This window comes from Indicator indicator, chromosome 16 (assembly GCF_027791375.1).
Source record: "Indicator indicator isolate 239-I01 chromosome 16, UM_Iind_1.1, whole genome shotgun sequence".
Taxonomy (NCBI): Eukaryota; Metazoa; Chordata; class Aves; order Piciformes; family Indicatoridae; genus Indicator; species Indicator indicator.
This window is the reverse complement of record NC_072025.1, coordinates 14,018,662-14,037,508: the sequence shown is the minus strand read 5'-3', so window position 1 is coordinate 14,037,508 and position 18,847 is coordinate 14,018,662. Positions and strand designations below refer to the sequence as shown.

The following is an 18,847-nucleotide window of genomic DNA, read 5'->3' as shown; positions in this document are numbered from 1 at the left end:
GCAAGGAGCACTCTTGGGCGTGGGGCACTTCTGGATGTGGGGTGCTCCCGGACATGGGGCATTCTTGGATGTGGGGCACTCCTGGTCTTCACAGTTCATCTGTCTCCTCTGCTGTCTCCCAAAGAATTGAGAGTTTTAACTCTTACCATGAGGTAACCTTTCTGTGCTACCAGATGCAGGAGAGGGTGAGGACATGTCCATGTTTTCCTCCCTTTAACAGGAGGTAACACAGTGGGGTGTAGAAAGTATGTGGGGGTTGTTTGTGCAGGTTAACTTGTGAACATCTGACCTTGGTGATTTCTGTGTGTTGGGAGGATGCAGGTGAGCATGTGGAGATCTCATCCCAGGACGGTCAGCCAGGACCATGATGACCCCTTTAAACAGAAGCTCTGCCAAGTGGTGGTTTTCTGAATTAACTGGTGGCAGTCAGTGGTCATCTCCACCAGAAATGTGTGATTTGGGTTTCTTAGTTCTTCAATCACTCAACTAGGTCCCAGCAGTAGCTTGGTCCATTAGCTGAACTGACTTCACTGCTCTGTCACACATTTTTTAATATAAAAACTGAGGATTTTTTTTAGCCTTTTGTTGCTTTCTGAACCACCAGCAGGAACAGACTGGGTTCCAGGAGGTGTTTTTGTGCCTTTGTCACCTTTATGTATAAACGTGATAATAATAATTGATTTCATATAAATAATTGATTACTCTTTTTATTGATTATACATTTAATTTCTAAATCTATTTTACATTTTTATTTATTATAAATCATAGATTTTTTTTTTCCCCAGAGGAGTCTCTTCAGGATGTCACAAACTTGAAGAAGCTGCTGATGAAAGCTCTGACTCTCTTCATTGATGCAGCAGAAAGTTATTCTAAGGTGAGGTGAGATGTTTGGACTCAATCACCTTGAAGGTCTTTTCCAACCAAACCAATTCTCTGATTCTGAGGTAGTTGATTCATGTTCAGATGGAACTTCTGATGTTCCAGTTTGTGCCTGTTACCCCTTGTCCTGTCACTGGGCACCGCTGGCAAAAGCCTGGCACCACCCTCCTGACATCCACCCTTGAAGTATTGATGAGATCCCCCCTCAGGCTGCTCTTGTCCAGACTGAATAGCCTCAGTTCTTTCTTCCTCACAGAGATGTCCCAGTGCCCTCAACATCTTTGTAGCCCTTTGCTGCACCTTCTCCTTTGCTGTCCTTTTTGATAAACTGCAGTGATCTAAAAGATGAAATCCAGCTCTGAACTCATCCCTCTGAGGACTGTTTTGTTCCTTTCCTCTAGAAGCACGCTTCAGAAGCTTGCATTTGCCTCTGATTTCTGCCCTAGGACTCCTGTGTCCGGCAGTCGCTGCGCTGCAGTCGCCTGACGAAGCTGATCACCCTCCAGCTGCATTTCCTCAACACTGGCCAGAGCACCATGCTGATCAACCTGACCCAACAGGACCTGATGGACTCCATCCTCTCCTTGCCTAGGTTCTACCAGGTAAGCTGAGCCTCCACAGTTCTTGTTTCTTCTAAGCTGTTTTAAACAGCAGCTACCTGAGCATGCTGGCTCCTGCACATGGCCACCAAGGCTGGAGCACCTCCCCTGTGGGGACAGGATGACAAAGTTGGGGCTGTTCAGCCTGCAGAAGAGAAGACTCCAGGGAGACCTTTCCTGGGAAGGGATTCCAACATCTGCTCTCCCTGCAGGCAGCCATCGTGGCTGAAGCCTATGAGTTTGTTCCAGACTGGGCTGAAGTTCTCTATCAGCAAGTGATCACCAAAGGAGACTTCACTTACTTTGAAGAATTCAAACAACAAAAAACACTGAAGCCAAGCATTTTTGAGGAGATTGCCAAGAAGTAAGTAGTTCTGTGGTCAAGTTGGAACTTCCTTTTTCACAGACTGCTTTAGATGAATCATAGAGTTTTTTGGTTTGGAAAAGACCTTTCAGATCATGAAGTCCAACCATTCTCTAACTCTACCAATGCTGGTGCTAAACCACAGATTCATAGAATCAAGGACTGACAGAATGGTTTGGGTTGGAAGGGATCTTAAAGATCATCCAGTTCCAACCCCCTTGCCCTGAGCAAGAACACCTCCCACTAGACCAGGTTGATCAAGGCCTCATCCGGCCTGGCCTTAAACACCTCTAGGGAGGGGGCATCCACAACCTCCCTGAGGAGCCTGTTCCAGTGTTTGAGAACCCTTTCAGTCAAGAAGTTTCTCTTAATATCCAACCTAAGCCTCCTCTGGTGCTGCCTGAGACTTCCTTCTTGTCCTAGAGGAGGGCTGGCCAGATCCAATCTCCTTTAAGAAGGAATCGAAGAGACTCAATGCACACATTGAGCACAGCCTCATTTGTAGTTCTTGTTGGTCCATGGCAGGACAGTATGACAATTATAGAATCATAGAATTGTTAGGGTTGGAAGGAACCTCAAGGATCATCCAAGTTCCAACCCCCCTGCCATGGGCAGGGACACCTCACACTACAGCAGGTTGCTCAGAGCCACATCCAGCCTGGCCTTAAAACCCTCCAGAGATGAGGCTTCCACCACCTCCCTGGGCAACCTGTTCCAGTGTCTCACCACCCTCATGATGAGGAATTTCTTCCTAACATCCAATCTGAACCTACCCATTTCTATTTTTGTTCCATTCCCCCTAGTCCTATCATTACCTGACACCCTAAAAAGTCCCTCCCCAGCTCTCCTGTAGGCCCTCTTCAGATACTGGAAGGCCACAATAAAGTCTCCTCAGAGTCTTCTCTTCTCCAGACTGAACAGCCCCAGCTCTCTCAGTCTGCCCTCCTAGGAGAGGTGTTCCAGCCTTGTCTGTGAGGCTTTTCTGTTCCAATGTACCATACAATTCCTTGCAGAGTCAAACAGCAGCCACCTTCTGAGGCTGCTCTGAAGAACCTTAAACGCCTGCTGGCTCACTGTGAGGACATCTACACCTACTACAGGCTGGCCTATGACAACAAGTTCTACGACGTGGTCAACACCCTGCTGAAGGACGCCCAGACTGGCTGCTGCCTCAATGACATGTTAGCAAACTAGACTCCAACCACCATGGAGCAGAGACTGGCCTTGAGAGCACCAGTGCCACCAGGTCCTGCATGCTGAGCCCTGCTTCTCTGACAGCTGTTGAGCTCACAGTGGTTGCTGCTAGGTGAAGGTTACTCCAGAGAACTGGTGGTGGTTGTAAATAGTTAAAAAGAGAGACTCTGTTGACCTGAAATTGTGTTTTCTGTAATAAATCTGTTTACCAAATGCTTGACTGACTGGGGATGAACCACAGACCCAGCAGCCCTTCCAAGTGAAGATGTGGATGATGGCTCAAGAGGTTGATGCAGAAGGTGCAGAACATCCAGCACATGAATGGTGGAAGAAGCAGGAGAATGAGGAACATCCTTTGAAAGTTCCAGGTACACACTCATAGAATTGTTAAGGTTGGAAATCAATAATTCATGGAAATAGAATCATTAAGGCCCCCTCCCTGGAGGTGTTCAAGGCCAGGCTGGATGAGGCCTTGAGCAACCTGGTCTAGTGCCAGTTGTCCTGTGGCAGGGGAGTTAGAAGTAGACATTTAAGGTCCCTTCTAACCCAAACCATTCTAGGATTCTGTGAAAAGCCCCCTAAGATCAAGTCCAACCTTCTACCCAGCACCTCCATGTCCCTAAGTGCCACATCGACTCAGTTTTTGAACACCTCCAGGGGTGGCGACTCCACCACCTCCCATTCCTAGATAACTTCTTCTTTGATCCCAGTCTGGTTTGACTGGTTTTGCTTTCCAGCTTAGTGATGAGGTCCTGTACAGCTCCCACAGCACTTTCTCAGCTTGCTGCTCTCTGAGAGTAGAAGTGACCAAATACAACTGGATTCTTACAGTTAGTAAAGTAACTCCTTTCCATGTTTAGAGTTGGTATCAAGCCCCTGTCAGGAGCTACCAGCCAGCACCTTCTACCTCTCAAGAGATTTTGACAAGTTCACAAGGCTGAGGCAGATTTAACTGTGGAGAGGTACAAGACTTGGACACTGCTTCAGGCAGAAACCCAGTTTCAAGCCTGGATTCTGTGTGCTGCCCAACCAGCCAAGCTGCAGAGCTTCCATCTGATCCAGAGATGTCATCTCCTGTCCAAAATGGGTGGCCTAGAGTAGACAGACAGCTTTGAAGTGAAATGAAGCAACAATGTTGTACTATCTGTTAGCATTACCCTAGCAAAGAGGGTCACAGTGATAACCCTGTAAGTTAACTAGCAGAGGCTGAGATGGATTTACAGCCTGCAGTGTCCTCTCTTGCTTGCTAACATTGTCAGGCTTCAGACAAATATTTACTTGCCCAGTGTCACCCCAAGCCTGCAGTGGCAGCACTGGAGGTTGCCCAGACAGGACAAGTCACAGCTCATCTGATGAACAAAACATTTTGTGTGGGGACATTTCTGCCTGAGCAGAACCTGACTTAAAATTCCAGTTCCAGTCAGTTCCCTGACACCAAATTCAATTTGAGCTGGCTCTGATCAGTCTAAGGTTGAGTACCAAGCTTTTAGCCTGAACTTTAAAGCTCCTGGAAGGAAAGGAGAACCTCAAGCTCTGACCAATACCTGCCTTGTTGGACACACACTGGGAACAAACACCTGAGTAAACCCCAGGACTGCTCCTGGCAACAGCAGCTGCCAGCTGGAATCAGATACTTGCCTGCACTGATAAGGGCCACCCCAGAACATTCCTAAGCTGGGTACAAGCCATGGAGCTCAGCAGATCCAGCAACAAAAGATGGAAGTTCCTCCTGGAAATGCCTGGATTATGGCCCTCCTAAAAGGTGCTGATGGGAACCAAAAGACACAGTCCTACCTCCTTTTCTCCCAGGTGAAATCTTGCTCCTGCTGAAGGTCAGAACAGACCAGACCTCATCACACACACACAAAGAACTCCACCACATCATTTTTTTTTCAGTTACCAAAAAAACTGCTCCAAAGTCAGCCCTGGTGAAGTCCTCAATAGTGATTTTTATTAAATTAGTTGCTTTATAAAACATTGCAGATGTCATAATTGTTAACATAACAATTTGCCCAACTGTAGTAACTGCTGCAGTTTGCTAAAGCAAGTTTGGTTTGGGATTTGTTGTTGTTGGGGTGTGATTTTTGTTTTGTTTTGTTTTTTCTTAATGAAAGAAAATGGCCAAGTGGTGAGAGCCCAACCACAACCCAGGAGAGCTTTCTGATACTGTTAGAAAACACCCAACCCCTACAGCTGCATTAGTAGAAATGGAGGTGAATGAAAACTCAACTTCATGCCCCAGACACAAACTGCAATTTATTTCCCACCCCAACTCACCAAAGAAATAATTTTCTGACCCACTTGGATGTGGAGCCTGGCTGCCTTGCCTGGTGCAGATCCTCACTCTGAAGTTAGCAGTTCCCTTTCACACCACCTCAAGCTCTAAGTCAAGACAAAGCAATTGTAACACTAAGTGCACACCATGCCCTTGCTGCAAACTGCTTCTGTCCACCACGGAGGTACAGTTAAGGCCATGTCACTGAGCTGTGCTGGCAGGAATACTTCACCCTGTTCAGATTCATCTCCCAATTTCAGTGGCTGTCACTACAAACCCAAACAGCAACAGTTACCATCATCAGAATTTTGGGGTTTTTTTTAAGCTGTAACTTAAGAAGTTTTCAGATGTCTTCATCCTAACCCCCCACCCGCAGAGCAGGAAGCCCATCAAGAGTGAAGCCACCAGCACAGAGATACTGCAACTCTGATTGTAGCATTTGGCAGAATTGAAAAGGAAGAGAAGTTGTGCTACATGTTTAAGGGATTATGGGCAACAGAAAGACAACAGAAGGGGAGATCAGTGTCACATGAAGTCTTCAAAGTCTTGTACGTATTCTCCATCGTAGCCTCCGTAATCAGCCAGGTCATCTTTCATCGTCGCCTTTAAACCACCTCCAGGCACCACACCTTTTTTCTTCTTTTTGGCTTTATTCTGCTTAAAAGAGGAGAGCAGGTTTACTTCCAAAGTAAACTTACAGCAATTAGTCATTACTCTAATTAGAGCAGTGCCACGTCTCTCTGGGTAGGAGCACTCGCGTGCCCCTGCGGTGAGTGCCCTGTCAGCAGGGGTTTGTGCCCTGCACCACCCCACGGTGCAGCCTGGGATGTTCCTGGCTGCCTCACAGCTACTTGCAGCACCTGCCAGGTGCTGTCACCCATCCTGCTTTCCCTACAACCTGAACAACCAGAACTAAGGAACTGCAGAGCCTGGTGCTTGCTTCTGTGGAATTACCAATTTGATCCAGGAACTGATGTGGCTTTTTCACCACAGTCACAATCACAGAAGGGTTGGGGTTGGAAGGGACCTCTGGAGATAAATCCAACCCCGCTGCCAAGGCAGAGTCACCTAGAGAAGGTCACAGAGGAATACATCCAGGTGGCTTTGGACTGCCTCCAGAGATGGAGACTCCACCACCAATCTGGGCAGACCACTCCTGCAGGAGTTTTCATAATACTCAACCTCAACCTCCCCCTGGTGCAATTTCAAGTCCTTTCCTCCCACCTGATAGGAGGGAGAAGAGACCAGCCCCCACCTCACTCCAGCCTCCTTTCAGGGAATTGTAGAGAGCAATGAGGTCTTCAGCCTCCTTTTCTGCAGACAAAACCACCCCACTTCCCTCATCTGCTCCTCACCAGAGTTGTTTTCCAGACCCTTCACCAGCTTGGTTGCCCTAAATCTAACTTCAGCCAGGTTTTGCCTGTCACCTCCAGATTCACTGAACTCCTGCTGGCCTCACACAGTGAAGATGATTTAACACTATTTTATCTCTGCTCTACTCCAAATCAACAGCTCAAATCAGCCTGAGACCTGCTGCCCCCATCCAGCCCTGCCCCTTCAGTGGGGGTGTGATGCTGTTGCTGCAGAAGCACACACAAACCTCCCTTACCTTTTCTTGCTTTTGCTTTTCACTGCATAGTACTGTCAGAGTATTTGTGATCTTTTTCAAATCATCAACTTCCACTATGGCAGGGGAAAGGGAAAAAAAAGAAAGATTGCTCATCAGTGTTGTTCTTAGAAGACAGTTAAATAATTAATTAACAGCAACACTCGAGAAATTAACTTTTTGTAAATACAGATAACTACTTGACTAAATCAGGAAAAGGCAGAGGGGGTGACTCTGGTCCTTACAATCAGTCACTGGCTCAGAAGGTGCCCAGGAAGCAGCATGATTGAATGTTGGAGGTGAAACTTGCAATTTAGGAGTTAATGACTGAAGTCTTAATGAGGAGGGGGATGTGAACAATTAAATATGGATACAGTAAAACATAAAAAAGAGAAGTGGGTTAAGAATAAACCAATGTTTCTAAAAATAAATGGTCCCAAAGGTGGTAGGTCCTGCACTTCAGAAGACCTGGAATCCATCTGCTATGGAAGTTACCAACCCCACTCTACAGCATCAAGTTCCCACTTCTGAAGGACACCACCTGTACAGTCCAGGGAAAGGGCTCAGGCAATGAGCTCACCAAGTCCTCCAGCAGGGGAAGAGAAGGAGTGAAGTTAGTTTTATCTGTCCTCCAGTCCCTTGCTGAATTCCAGAACCATCTGGTTTGCAGTTCCAGAATTACATGAACTCAATTTTCATAGAATCCCAGACTGGTTTGGGTGGGAAGGGACCTTAAAGATCATCAAGTTCCAAATCTCTACCATGGGCAGGGACACCTCCTGCTAGACCAGGCTGCTCAAGGCCCCATCCGACCTGGCTTTGAATACTTCCAGATCTGGAGCCTCCACAACTTCTCTGGGCAGCCTGTTCCAGTGCCTCACCACCCTCATGGGGAAGAACTTCTTCCTCATGTCTCATCTCAATCCAGCTTCCTCCAGTTTGAAGCCATCACCCTGCATCCTGTCACTCCCTACCTTTGTAACAAGTCCCTCTCCAGCTCTCCTGGAGGCCCTTTCACATACTGGAAAGTCACACTTTGAACCCTGGATATTTTTCTTGAGGCCTTTTTTTTTTTATATATAATAACTATTATTCTGTGAGCCAGATAACTTGAGTAGCTCATCTAGAAGGAAACTATTCCAAAATCTCAGTGACTCTTTGATGGGCAGAAGGTGGAATTTCTGTACAAGAGGCTCTGCGATCGAAGCTGTGGGAATGTGTTGGGCAGCAGTCAGTGAATCAGACCCTGGTATAAACCCCATGGATCAGCCTTGATTTCACAAGGCCCTAGCAGCACGTTGCAAGCCCAGCCCCACCACGAGCCTGGTGGCAGCAGTTTCTCTCCACTCACAGGAAATGCAGAGGTCCCGAACTAAGGCTTCCAAGAAGCTGGCGTAATGTAAAGATTTCTCATGCTGGGAGATTTTCTCTTTGAGCAGTTTGCCAAATTCCGTGAAGTCTTCTTTAGAAGAGGGATTCATGGCATCTATTCCACAAGTGTTATTTACACCTGCAGGGGAAAAGAGAACAGGAGCTCTGAGCCCTGACAGATGGCACCAGAGGGAACAAGGAAGCAGACTGACACTGAGACCCTTCCCTCCTCTGAAGACTTTCAAACCCAAACTACAGAGGCACAGAATTGCTTAGGCTGGAAGAGACCTTTCAGGTCATGGAGTCCAGCCATTAGCCCAGCACTGCCAGGTCACCACCAAACCATGACCCTCAGCACCACATCTCCACAGCTTTGAAACCCCTCCAGGGATGGGGACTCCACCACTGACCTGGGCTAGGCCTTCACAACCCTCAAGAGGAAGAAATTGTTCCTCATGTCCAATCTAAACTTCCCCTGGGGCAACTTGAGGACACTTTCTCTTGTCCTGTCCCTTGGAAGAAGAGGCCAAACCTGTCCCCAACCTTCTTTCAGGGAGTTATAGAGAGCCAGAAGGTCTCTCCTCAGCCTCCTTTTCTCCAGGCTGAACACCCCCAGTTCCCTCAGCTGCTCCTCACCAGACCTGTTCTCCAGACCCTTCCCCAGCTTCATTGTCCTTCTCTGGGCCCACTCCATCCCCTCAGTGTCCTCCTTGGAGTCAGGGGCCCAAAACTGACCCCAGGTTTCTCACTCACTCTCCACTGGCTGCTTCCCCAGCCACAGTTAGGTGCTACCTGCATACAGAGATCTGCTGCACAGCTCAGCAATCTGAAGCAGCCCTTCCTGCCCTCTGAACAGGCACTACGTGAAGCCCCTTCGGTCAACAGTCTCCTGCCTCCAGCTCCTAAGTGCAGGATTTAGTTGGTTATTTGGTGCTGTGCTCAGCACAGAGCCTCTCCCCAGGGCCCTGCCCTCTCTCAGAGGACTCAGAGCAGCACCCAAGCTCTGCACCTCACTGTAATCAAGGAGCAGCCTTTCATGTCTGCGGACACTGCCATGAATCAAGGTCTCTGCCAGGCCTGTCACAGCACAGAACCAGAAGGAGCAGCTCCAAGGCTGCTTCAGGAAGCCAGCTCACTCCACTGTCCTGGGTGGATTTGGCAACACCTGGCTTACTGCTGGCTGCCTGAAGTGAAGTGTGAGTTGCGCTGTGCCACGCTTGTCCAAAGCCTCATGAAATCCAGGCTGTAAGCACCTCAGGACATGAGGACACAGCTCTTCCCTTTGAACACACTCATCTTTCTCCCAGCAGCACCAATGTTGGATTATTAACCAGCCATCTTCTTCCTGTAAGCTCCCACCAGAAAAACCACCTTAGAACTGTTTGGGTTGGAAGAGGCCTTTAAGATCATCAAGTCCAACCTTCAACCTCAGACCACCATGGCCATTAAACTATGTCCACCTAGTAGAGAACGAAGCAGCATCCATGGAGATGTTTTTGTTTCTTGCTATCAGTCCCCAGGACCAGGATACAGAATGGTTTGGGATGGAAAAGCCCTTTCAGATCATCGAGTCCAACCATTCTCTAACTCCAAGTCTGGTGCTCACCCTCAGCACCACACCACTGTGTCTTTCAGCCATGCCTCCAGCAGCCTGCTTCAAACCCCTCTCTATTCCCAGAAGCAACCTGCCTGTGCTCCATCAGCTCCTTCCCTTTGGGGTACCCACCTGTGACACAGCACGTGTGTGACACCAGCTCTCTCCACTCACACACAACACACTCACCAAAGGTTTCTTTTGCTAACTCCAGGTCTGCCTCCTCTTGTAACTTCTTTAGTCGTAGTTTGTCTGCTAACTGTTCTTCTGGTGTAAGCTCTTTGTGTTCCTCTGGTGCCTCTAACTGAAATCAAAACACACACAGGGAGAAGGTTACACATCCCACCCCTGAGCAGGGCTGCTGGGGCTTCCAGTGCCACCCCTTACCCTACACCACAGCTCACTCCTGCCTGGAGTCAACACACCCTCAGGCATATCCAAAGTCATCCCCCAGTGAAGTCTAACAGCCACCTTGGTTAATAAACTGTTAATTTGACAACAAGTGGGAAGAACTTCCACATTTCACCACGGCATTGAATAGTTTGGGTATAGAAGGGACCTTGAAGATCATCTAGTTCCAACCCCCTGGCGTTGACAGGGACACCTCCCACTAGGCCAGGTTGCTCAAGGCCTCATCCAAGGCATGGTTTAGGATGTGGTGCAGACAGAAGAAAGAGATAAATGTGACTTCAGTAATTGCTTAAAGTGCAGAGAAATTCAAGCTAGGTCCCCCCCAGCTGTTAAGTTCAAGATTCATCAGGCTAATAAAGACCTTCACAGATGTTGTTCCACCTCAGAAACCCAACCTGCCCTCTAAATGTTGAGACCCAGAAGAAATAAGGACTTACCCTCTTTTTCAGCTCCTCTTGCTTTTTCTTCTGTAGCTTTTCTTTCTCTTTTATTTTTTCTGCTATTTTCTTTTTTTCTGAAACTTTGGGTTCTGTAAAACATGGCCCAATAAATGCAGGACTGCAGAGCTCTGCTGGGGGGCTGTCAGCAAGCACAGAGGCACTGACCCCAGAGCAAGCCAGAGCTCAGGCACTGGGCTCTGCACAGGGTGAAAGGGGCTGTGCCAAATCCAAACCCAGCTCCAGGAGGTGGTTTGGATTCTCCAGAGGCACTCAGGACAACAGCAGTGTCTGTCCTGATGCTGAGTGCTCCCACGTACTGATTTCTTCTTACCTTGTTTTATCTCTGTCTCCTTCACTTCCTCCTCTTCTTCCTCATCATCCCAGTTATCCTACAAAAGAAGTTATAATTAGGATTCTTTTCCTTGTTGGGGTAAGAAAGAACAGCAACTTGCACACAGCCTCCTTAGGTGCTCCTGTGTCTGTCCCTCTGACACACTGAGTGAGGAACCCATGAGAGCTGAACAAAGGCACAGCTCCTGGGAAGTGGCCAAGACATTCCAGGACCAGTTTTTACCACAAAAAAAGGTGACTTTGGTTCAAATAAGCAGAAAGCTCAGCTCCATATAGTTACAACAGTGAGATCACAAACAGTCAAATCAACACCCACACCACAACAGGAGCTTATCACAGACTGGTTTGTGTTGGAAGGGACCTTAAAGATCATCCAGTTCCAAGCCCCCTGCTGTGGGTAGGGACACCTCCCCACTACACCTGGTTACTCAAAGCCTCATCCAGTCTACCCTTCAACACCTCCAGGGAGGGGGCATCCACAGCCTCCCTGGACAACCTGTTCCAGTGTCTCACCACCCTCACTGTAAAGTATTTTTTCCTATCTCCAGTCTAAATCTCCCCTCTTCCAGCTCAAAGCCATAGCTACAAGTCTTTGTCTGAAGTGCCTCCCCAGCTTTCTTGTAGCCTCCTACAATGAAATGACAGAAGATGATCATCTGTGTTATACCTGATGAGACATGGGAACACCATGGGTTGCACACAGGCAGTACAGCACTGCTGGGAATGGGTAGCTCAGCTGAAACCATTTAAACCCAGAACATGCTGCCACCACCACCCAAGGCCCCACCACTCCCCTCCCCAGACACCCACCCTCTGTGCCCCACTCAGTTTTCACCAGTGACTGCTGCTTTTTTTCATGAACAAAGGAGCTATGGAAGTAATGGGCACAAACTGACATCCAGGAGGATCCAACCAACCAGGAGGAGAAAATTCTTTGGTGTGAGGGTGCTGGAGACCTGGAGCAGAGAGGTTGTGGAGTCTCTTTCTCTGGAGAGCTTCCAACCCCACCTGGCCGTTGTGATGCTGGGCAAGCTGCTGTGGGTGCCCTGCTTTAGCAGGGGGGTTGGAGTGGGTGATCTCCAGAGGTCCCTTCCAACCCCCACCATGCTGTGAAAACATTCTCCAGCTGCAATGTTCTCCAACAGCCATCATGTTCATGTGATTTTTAAAGAGCCTCAGCTCTGGTGGCTGCAGTAACTCCCTGCCTCCAGCTGCCACCTCCAGCATGCTGAAGATTCATGGTGGCCCTCAGCCACACACGGAGTGTCTCACCATCAGGCATCACTCAGAGTCTCCTTCCTGTCAGAACCAGCAACTCCCCCTCCATATGGCCACTGTCCTGGAATCAGGTGGATCATCCACTCAGTGATCTTAGAGGTCTTTTCCAAGCTGGATGAGTCTGTGATCCATGGTTCAGCTGAACACTGAGGAAGCAGAGAACTGACCTGCTGGTGCCACCTGCAGACTCTGCCAGCAGTAATTCTGCAGTTTCTCCCTGACATCCCCTGAGAGGGGCCATGGGATTCTGTGTCATAGCTTCTTGTCCCCATGCCACTGCACATCCCAGCACATGGAAAGCAGTGCTCTAGGACTGATCTAAGCTACACACCAAGAGCCACACAATGCACACACCAGGAACTAAACCAAGACATCTGACAGGCAGCCAGTTTTAGTTCCCTGCTGCATCTCCACTTGCAGGCTTGAGGTTGCACTTGACAAGGCCCAGTTCTCACAAAACTCACACTCCACTGCCAGCTCCTGAGTTTTGTTGTTTCTCCCTCACAAGAGGAATGCAGATCACTGCTTCACTTCTCAGGGCTGCTGCTGGCATGGCAAAAGAAAGGACACTGGTGGAAGAAGTTGGTGTTTCACTGCAACCTGCTGACCCAAGCAAGGAAGCCACCCAAGCTCCTCACCAGCTCACGGAGTTAATTGGCACTTGTAAGACTCAGCTTCCCTTCCACATTCCAAGGAGCTGACTTGAATCTGGAGCAGCAGCAGTTTGGCTCCTATCTAATTAAGGGTTTGTTACACCCACTGCTGAAGCAGCTCTCATCACTACTGCTGTGTGGAGCTCCCTGCCTTAGCCCCTGCCCTGTCCTTCACAGCCAGGTTGAACATCAGGCATTTGATGGTGCAAACCTCAGCAGAAGGGCACCAGGCCCATGGCCTGAAGGTACTCACAGGACTGAGGGAAACTACTAACAGGTTGCCCACTGAGGACTCACTCTTCAGCCTGCTGTGCCAAGACATGCAGCTCTCCAGCTACAGGGAGCTGTCTCCCTCCTCTCCCAAGGCTTTGTCTTCAAGCAGCAGCAGCAGATGGTGAATATCTTGGGCAGGGTTTTGTTTGGTTTCACTGGGGTGAGCACCAAGTATCCACCTGTCCCCATGTTTCATAAACTCCAGGGAGCTCTCCTGGAGGAACAGAAGATGGCTTTAGTGCTGCCTCTCTGCTCTGATCATTAATTCACAGAGGGCATCTGTACTCCCAAACACCCTCACTAAAGCAGCCTGGAACTTGAAAGGACTTCAGCTGGCCTCACACAGATTTATCTAGAACAAAGCCACTGCCAGCACCTTCCAGTCCATGTCAACACAGCCTTGCTGAGAGCAGCTCTCCCATCAACTGCTGAGGTTGGAAGAGGCCTCTGAGATCAGCAAGTCCAATCCCACCACTACTGCTAAGCCACCACCACTAAACCATGGCCCTCAGCACCACCTCCATGTGGCTTTTAAACACCTGCAGGGATGGTGACTCCAGCACCTCCCTGGGCAGCCTGTTCCAGTGCCTGAGAACCCTTTCTGGAAGAAATATTCCCTGGTGTCCAACCTGAACCTCCCTTGGCATGATTTCATCTGTACTTGAAACAGATGACATTGCCCATTCTGCCCCAAACCCCAGCAGACAGGACTGGGAAGGAACAGCAACTCCAGCACTGCCCATTCTGCCCCAGACCCCAGCAGACAGGACTGGGAAGGAACAGCAACTCCAGCACTGCCCATTCTGCCCCAGACCCCAGCAGACAGGACTGGGAAGGAACAGCAACTCCAGCACTGCCCATTCTGCCCCAGACCCCAGCAGACAGGACTGGGAAGGAACAGCAACTCCAGCACTGCCCATTCTGCCCCAAACCCCAGCAGACAGGACTGGGAAGGAACAGCAACTCCAGCACTGCCCATTTTGCCCCAGACACCAGCAGACAGGACTGGGAAGGAACAGCAACTCCAGCACTGCCCATTCTGCCCCAGACCCCAGCAGACAGGACTGGGAAGGAACAGCAACTCCAGCACTGCCCATTCTGCCCCAGACCCCAGCAGACAGGACTGGGAAGGAACAGCAACTCCAGCACTGCCCATTCTGCCCCAGACCCCAGCAGACAGGACTGGGAAGGAACAGCAACTCCAGCACTGCCCATTCTGCCCCAGACCCCAGCAGACAGGACTGGGAAGGAACAGCAACTCCAGCACTGCCCATTCTGCCCCAGACCCCAGCAGACAGGACTGGGAAGGAACAGCAACTCCAGCACTGCCCATTCTGCCCCAAACCCCAGCAGACAGGACTGGGAAGGAACAGCAACTCCAGCACTGCCCATTCTGCCCCAGACCCCAGCAGACAGGACTGGGAAGGAACAGCAACTCCAGCACTGCCCATTCTGCCCCAGACCCCAGCAGACAGGACTGGGAAGGAACAGCAACTCCAGCACTGCCCATTCTGCCCCAGACCCCAGCAGACAGGACTGGGAAGGAACAGCAACTCCAGCACTGCCCATTCTGCCCCAAACCCCAGCAGACAGGACTGGGAAGGAACAGCAACTCCAGCACTGCCCATTCTGCCCCAGACCCCAGCAGACAGGACTGGGAAGGAACAGCAACTCCAGCACTGCCCATTCTGCCCCAGACCCCAGCAGACAGGACTGGGAAGGAACAGCAACTCCAGCACTGCCCATTCTGCCCCAGACCCCAGCAGACAGGACTGGGAAGGAACAGCAACTCCAGCACTGCCCATTCTGCCCCAGACCCCAGCAGACAGGACTGGGAAGGAACAGCAACTCCAGCACTGCCCATTCTGCCCCAGACCCCAGCAGACAGGACTGGGAAGGAACAGCAACTCCAGCACTGCCCATTCTGCCCCAGACCCCAGCAGACAGGACTGGGAAGGAACAGCAACTCCAGCACTGCCCATTCTGCCCCAGACCCCAGCAGACAGGACTGGGAAGGAACAGCAACTCCAGCACTGCCCATTCTGCCCCAGACCCCAGCAGACAGGACTGGGAAGGAACAGCAACTCCAGCACTGCCCATTCTGCCCCAGACCCCAGCAGACAGGACTGGGAAGGAACAGCAACTCCAGCACTGCCCATTCTGCCCCAGACCCCAGCAGACAGGACTGGGAAGGAACAGCAACTCCAGCACTGCCCATTCTGCCCCAGACCCCAGCAGACAGGACTGGGAAGGAACAGCAACTCCAGCACTGCCCATTCTGCCCCAGACCCCAGCAGACAGGACTGGGAAGGAACAGCAACTCCAGCACTGCCCATTCTGCCCCAGACCCCAGCAGACAGGACTGGGAAGGAACAGCAACTCCAGCACTGCCCATTCTGCCCCAGACCCCAGCAGACAGGACTGGGAAGGAACAGCAACTCCAGCACTGCCCATTCTGCCCCAGACCCAGCAGACAGGACTGGGAAGGAACAGCAACTCCAGCACTGCCCATTCTGCCCCAGACCCCAGCAGACAGGACTGGGAAGGAACAGCAACTCCAGCACTGCCCATTCTGCCCCAGACCCCAGCAGACAGGACTGGGAAGGAACAGCAACTCCAGCACTGCCCATTCTGCCCCAGACCCCAGCAGACAGGACTGGGAAGGAACAGCAACTCCAGCACTGCCCATTCTGCCCCAGACCCCAGCAGACAGGACTGGGAAGGAACAGCAACTCCAGCACTGCCCATTCTGCCCCAGACCCCAGCAGACAGGACTGGGAAGGAACAGCAACTCCAGCACTGCCCATTCTGCCCCCAGCAGACAGGACTGGGAAGGAACAGCAACTCCAGCACTGCCCATTCTGCCCCAGACCCCAGCAGACAGGACTGGGAAGGAACAGCAACTCCAGCACTGCCCATTCTGCCCCCAAACCAGAAGACACAACTGAGAAGTGACAGAATCTTCAGCCTTTAGGTTCCCAGCTGAACCCAAGTGCTCTCTCTCAAAGGGCTGCCCCATGCCAGAGCTGTGTCCTGGAGGACAACCAGCCCAGTGCCCAGCACTGAATTGCCCAAGAGCAGAGAGATGAACATTCCTTGGCAGGAGGCCTGTCCTCTGGGGAACTTGTGTTCAGGGTAGCACTGGGAGGGGATTTGTTAGTGGTGAAGATGCTAATTTTAAACCTGGGGAAGTCGGAAGCTTCCCAACAGTTCCTTTGAGTTCACTACCTGAACATCTTCCAAAATAAACTCCAGAGCCTGAAGAGATAAAACACAGCCCACGAGGTGGAAGACCAACCTCATGCAGTAAACACTTTGTGCCTCTGCTTTACATCATTTCTCTCCTGCAGGGACTCACCCAAACACAGCACCTAGGTGCAAACACAGCTCCTAGAGCTGAAGCAGCTACCTCCCAGGCCCTTCAGTGTTTCTACAGCACACCACAGCAGCTCTCTCTGCTGGGCTGGTCCTTCTCTCCAGGAGCAGCCCCAGCACTAAAGCCCTCATCTCTGGGGAGAAGCAGCTGTGTTCCTACTGCATGTGGGAAATGTTTGGGTCCTTCATTAGTGCAGTCAGAGAAAGCTGCTTCAGGATGAGTCTTGGAGAGAGCAGGCAGCCCTTCAGAGCCCAGGCTCCTGGACTCTACTGCAGCAGCAAAGTCTCACCTGCAAAGGAAGGAGGAGAAGCCTCCTAGGGACAGAGTCCAAGCTACACAGCCATCAGCCACCTGCACACAGCCATGTGCTGACCACTCCACAAGTGGCTGTGGCTGCTGTACACAGAGGCAGCTTCACTCACTGCCTGCTGCAGTGTGGCACCTACAGACATACAGGCTGTGGCTGCTGGTAGATGTAAGCAGGGAAATGGACAGCCTGTGATGCCCCAAAATGGAACTCTGCTTTATTTGAAGAGAAGGTGAACTATTTCCACACTATTTATAACAGGAAAACCACCCTAGGCTCCAAGGACACCCATGCTGGTGTTTTTCAGAGATTCTGGCAACACTCAGTGGCCTAAATAACAAACCCAACAAGTCCTCAGCCAGCAGGGAACAAAACTACTTCAGAAAGCTTCACACTTCTGACCACCTCATCAAATTGTCTACCAGAATACTTCAGCAGCTTGATCTGAAACCAAAAGGTCTTTGCCAGTTGACCCCTTACAGTCCCCAAGCTCTTGTATGTTCCCTGGCACCACTTTGCTCACAGTCCATATGGACATGGAGCAAACCAAGGTTTCCACCACTCATCCCCCTGGGCTTGCTTTGGGACAACTGCACATCAGCAGGAGAAAAGCAGCTTTTAAGGCAGGTCTGCTTTCAGAAGCACCAGAAGGGAACACCCTCACAGTTGAATGCCAATTCCACACAGACACAGTAAACTCCAGTTTCAAATAATGCCTTAAGTAAACAAATCTTAAGTGATCTGGAACTGCACACTGAGGCTGCTGCACTTTCCAGCTGTGGCTGTGGGGTGTGAAGAAGGAGGATCACAGTGGAAAAGCCACACTGCTACACGGCAGAGTGTCTGATCCAGAGCAGAAGCACAAACAGAGCACTGCTTTCAACAACCCAACCAAACGTCTCACCAGACTCAAAAGTGAGAATCTGAAAGGCTACAGAGATCGAGGGGAAAGCAGCCAGCCACAGCAAAGTGCCCAGAAGCCCGGCAGGCAGCTGGGAAGGTGCAGGAGGATCCATCGGGGATCAGGAAACGCCTCTTGAGGGGAGAAAATCGTCTGTCTGTCTGTCTGTCCCTGCCCTTGCAGGCCCAACGCAGCAGGGACAAACCTCGGGCAGAAGCGGCCGCCCCGAGCGGGGATTAAGGGGCAGGGGGCACAGGCAGCCTCATTTTCCACTTGGCATTCGGACTCGGCACCTGTCACCGCCGCTGCCCTTTCGGAGCGCCAGCACCCGACACCCATTGCCACACAGGCGGAGCCGCAGACACCCGCCCGGGCCTCCCCGCCGCGGCCGGGCGAATCCCTCCGGCCCGACGAGCCTGATCGCCCCGGCGGGAGGCTTTCCCTCCCCGCCGCGGGGCCTCCCCTGCCCTGCCCTGCCCTGCCCTGCCGCGGGCCCGCGGCCCTGCACACGCGGCCCCACATGGCAGCGGCCCGGGCCGGGCCCGATCCGCTCCTCGCCGCCCCCTGGCCGCGACCAGCCCGTGCGGCCAGCCCCGTGTCCGCGCCCCCCGGCGAGGGCCCGCCCGGCCGCACCTTCACGTCGTCCTCCTCATCCTCGCCGGCCCAGCGGTCCACGGCCACTGCCGGCACCAGCCGCTTCGCCACCGGCTCCACCACCTCGAAGCTGTCGGCGTCTGCAGGGGAGAGGAGAGCGAGTGAGGGCGAGCGGAGAGGGCTGGGGGGGGCGAGAGGGTTGCGGCCGCCACCACCTACCCCACGAATCCGCCGCCTCCGCCGCCATTTTCCCGCCGAGTCGCGGCCGCCGGCGCTGGCTGCGGGCACGGTGAGAGGCAGCGGCGCCAGAGCGGCCGCAGCAGCGCCGAGCGCGGGGCACGCCGGGACGGCGGCGGACTGACGGCCCCGCCCGCGGGGCTC

General features: G+C 51.6%; 2 protein-coding genes across 2 annotated transcripts in view; one reads left to right on the top strand and one right to left on the bottom strand.

Annotated features, from left to right (window-relative positions):
- The window catches only part of SPG11 (SPG11 vesicle trafficking associated, spatacsin), a 48,364-nt gene extending 45,255 nt beyond the window's left edge, over positions 1–3,109 (top strand). The window contains exons 37-40 of the mRNA XM_054387915.1: positions 786–874; positions 1,326–1,481; positions 1,691–1,842; positions 2,856–3,109. Of these exons, the coding sequence (XP_054243890.1) occupies positions 786–874; positions 1,326–1,481; positions 1,691–1,842; positions 2,856–3,036 (578 nt within the window). The 3' untranslated portion in view covers positions 3,037–3,109. The remainder of the gene's footprint in view (positions 1–785; positions 875–1,325; positions 1,482–1,690; positions 1,843–2,855) is intronic.
- Positions 3,110–4,976: 1,867 nt separating this feature from the next.
- EIF3J (eukaryotic translation initiation factor 3 subunit J) lies at positions 4,977–18,713 on the bottom strand. The gene is made up of 8 exons (XM_054387709.1): positions 18,686–18,713; positions 18,506–18,606; positions 11,065–11,122; positions 10,731–10,822; positions 10,072–10,186; positions 8,269–8,427; positions 6,921–6,994; positions 4,977–5,968 (listed from the first exon to the last, which is right to left on the bottom strand). Exons 1-8 carry the CDS (start codon positions 18,711–18,713, stop codon positions 5,837–5,839), a joined length of 759 nt encoding a protein of 252 aa, XP_054243684.1. The 3' UTR covers positions 4,977–5,836.
- Between the last annotated feature and the right edge of the window lie 134 nt (positions 18,714–18,847).

What these genes read in the sequence shown, in the direction of transcription:
- EIF3J (XM_054387709.1), bottom strand. Translation starts at nt 18,713, where the DNA reads ATGGCGGCGGAGGCGGCGGATTCGTGGG. An exon ending in GGAGGCGGCGGATTCGTGGG is followed by an intron (nt 18,607 to 18,685) that starts GTAGGTGGTGGC and finishes TCTCCCCTGCAG; the next exon opens with ACGCCGACAGCTTCGAGGTG. An exon ending in GTTAGCAAAAGAAACCTTTG is followed by an intron (nt 8,428 to 10,071) that starts GTGAGTGTGTTG and finishes TTTCCCCTGCAG; the next exon opens with GTGTAAATAACACTTGTGGA.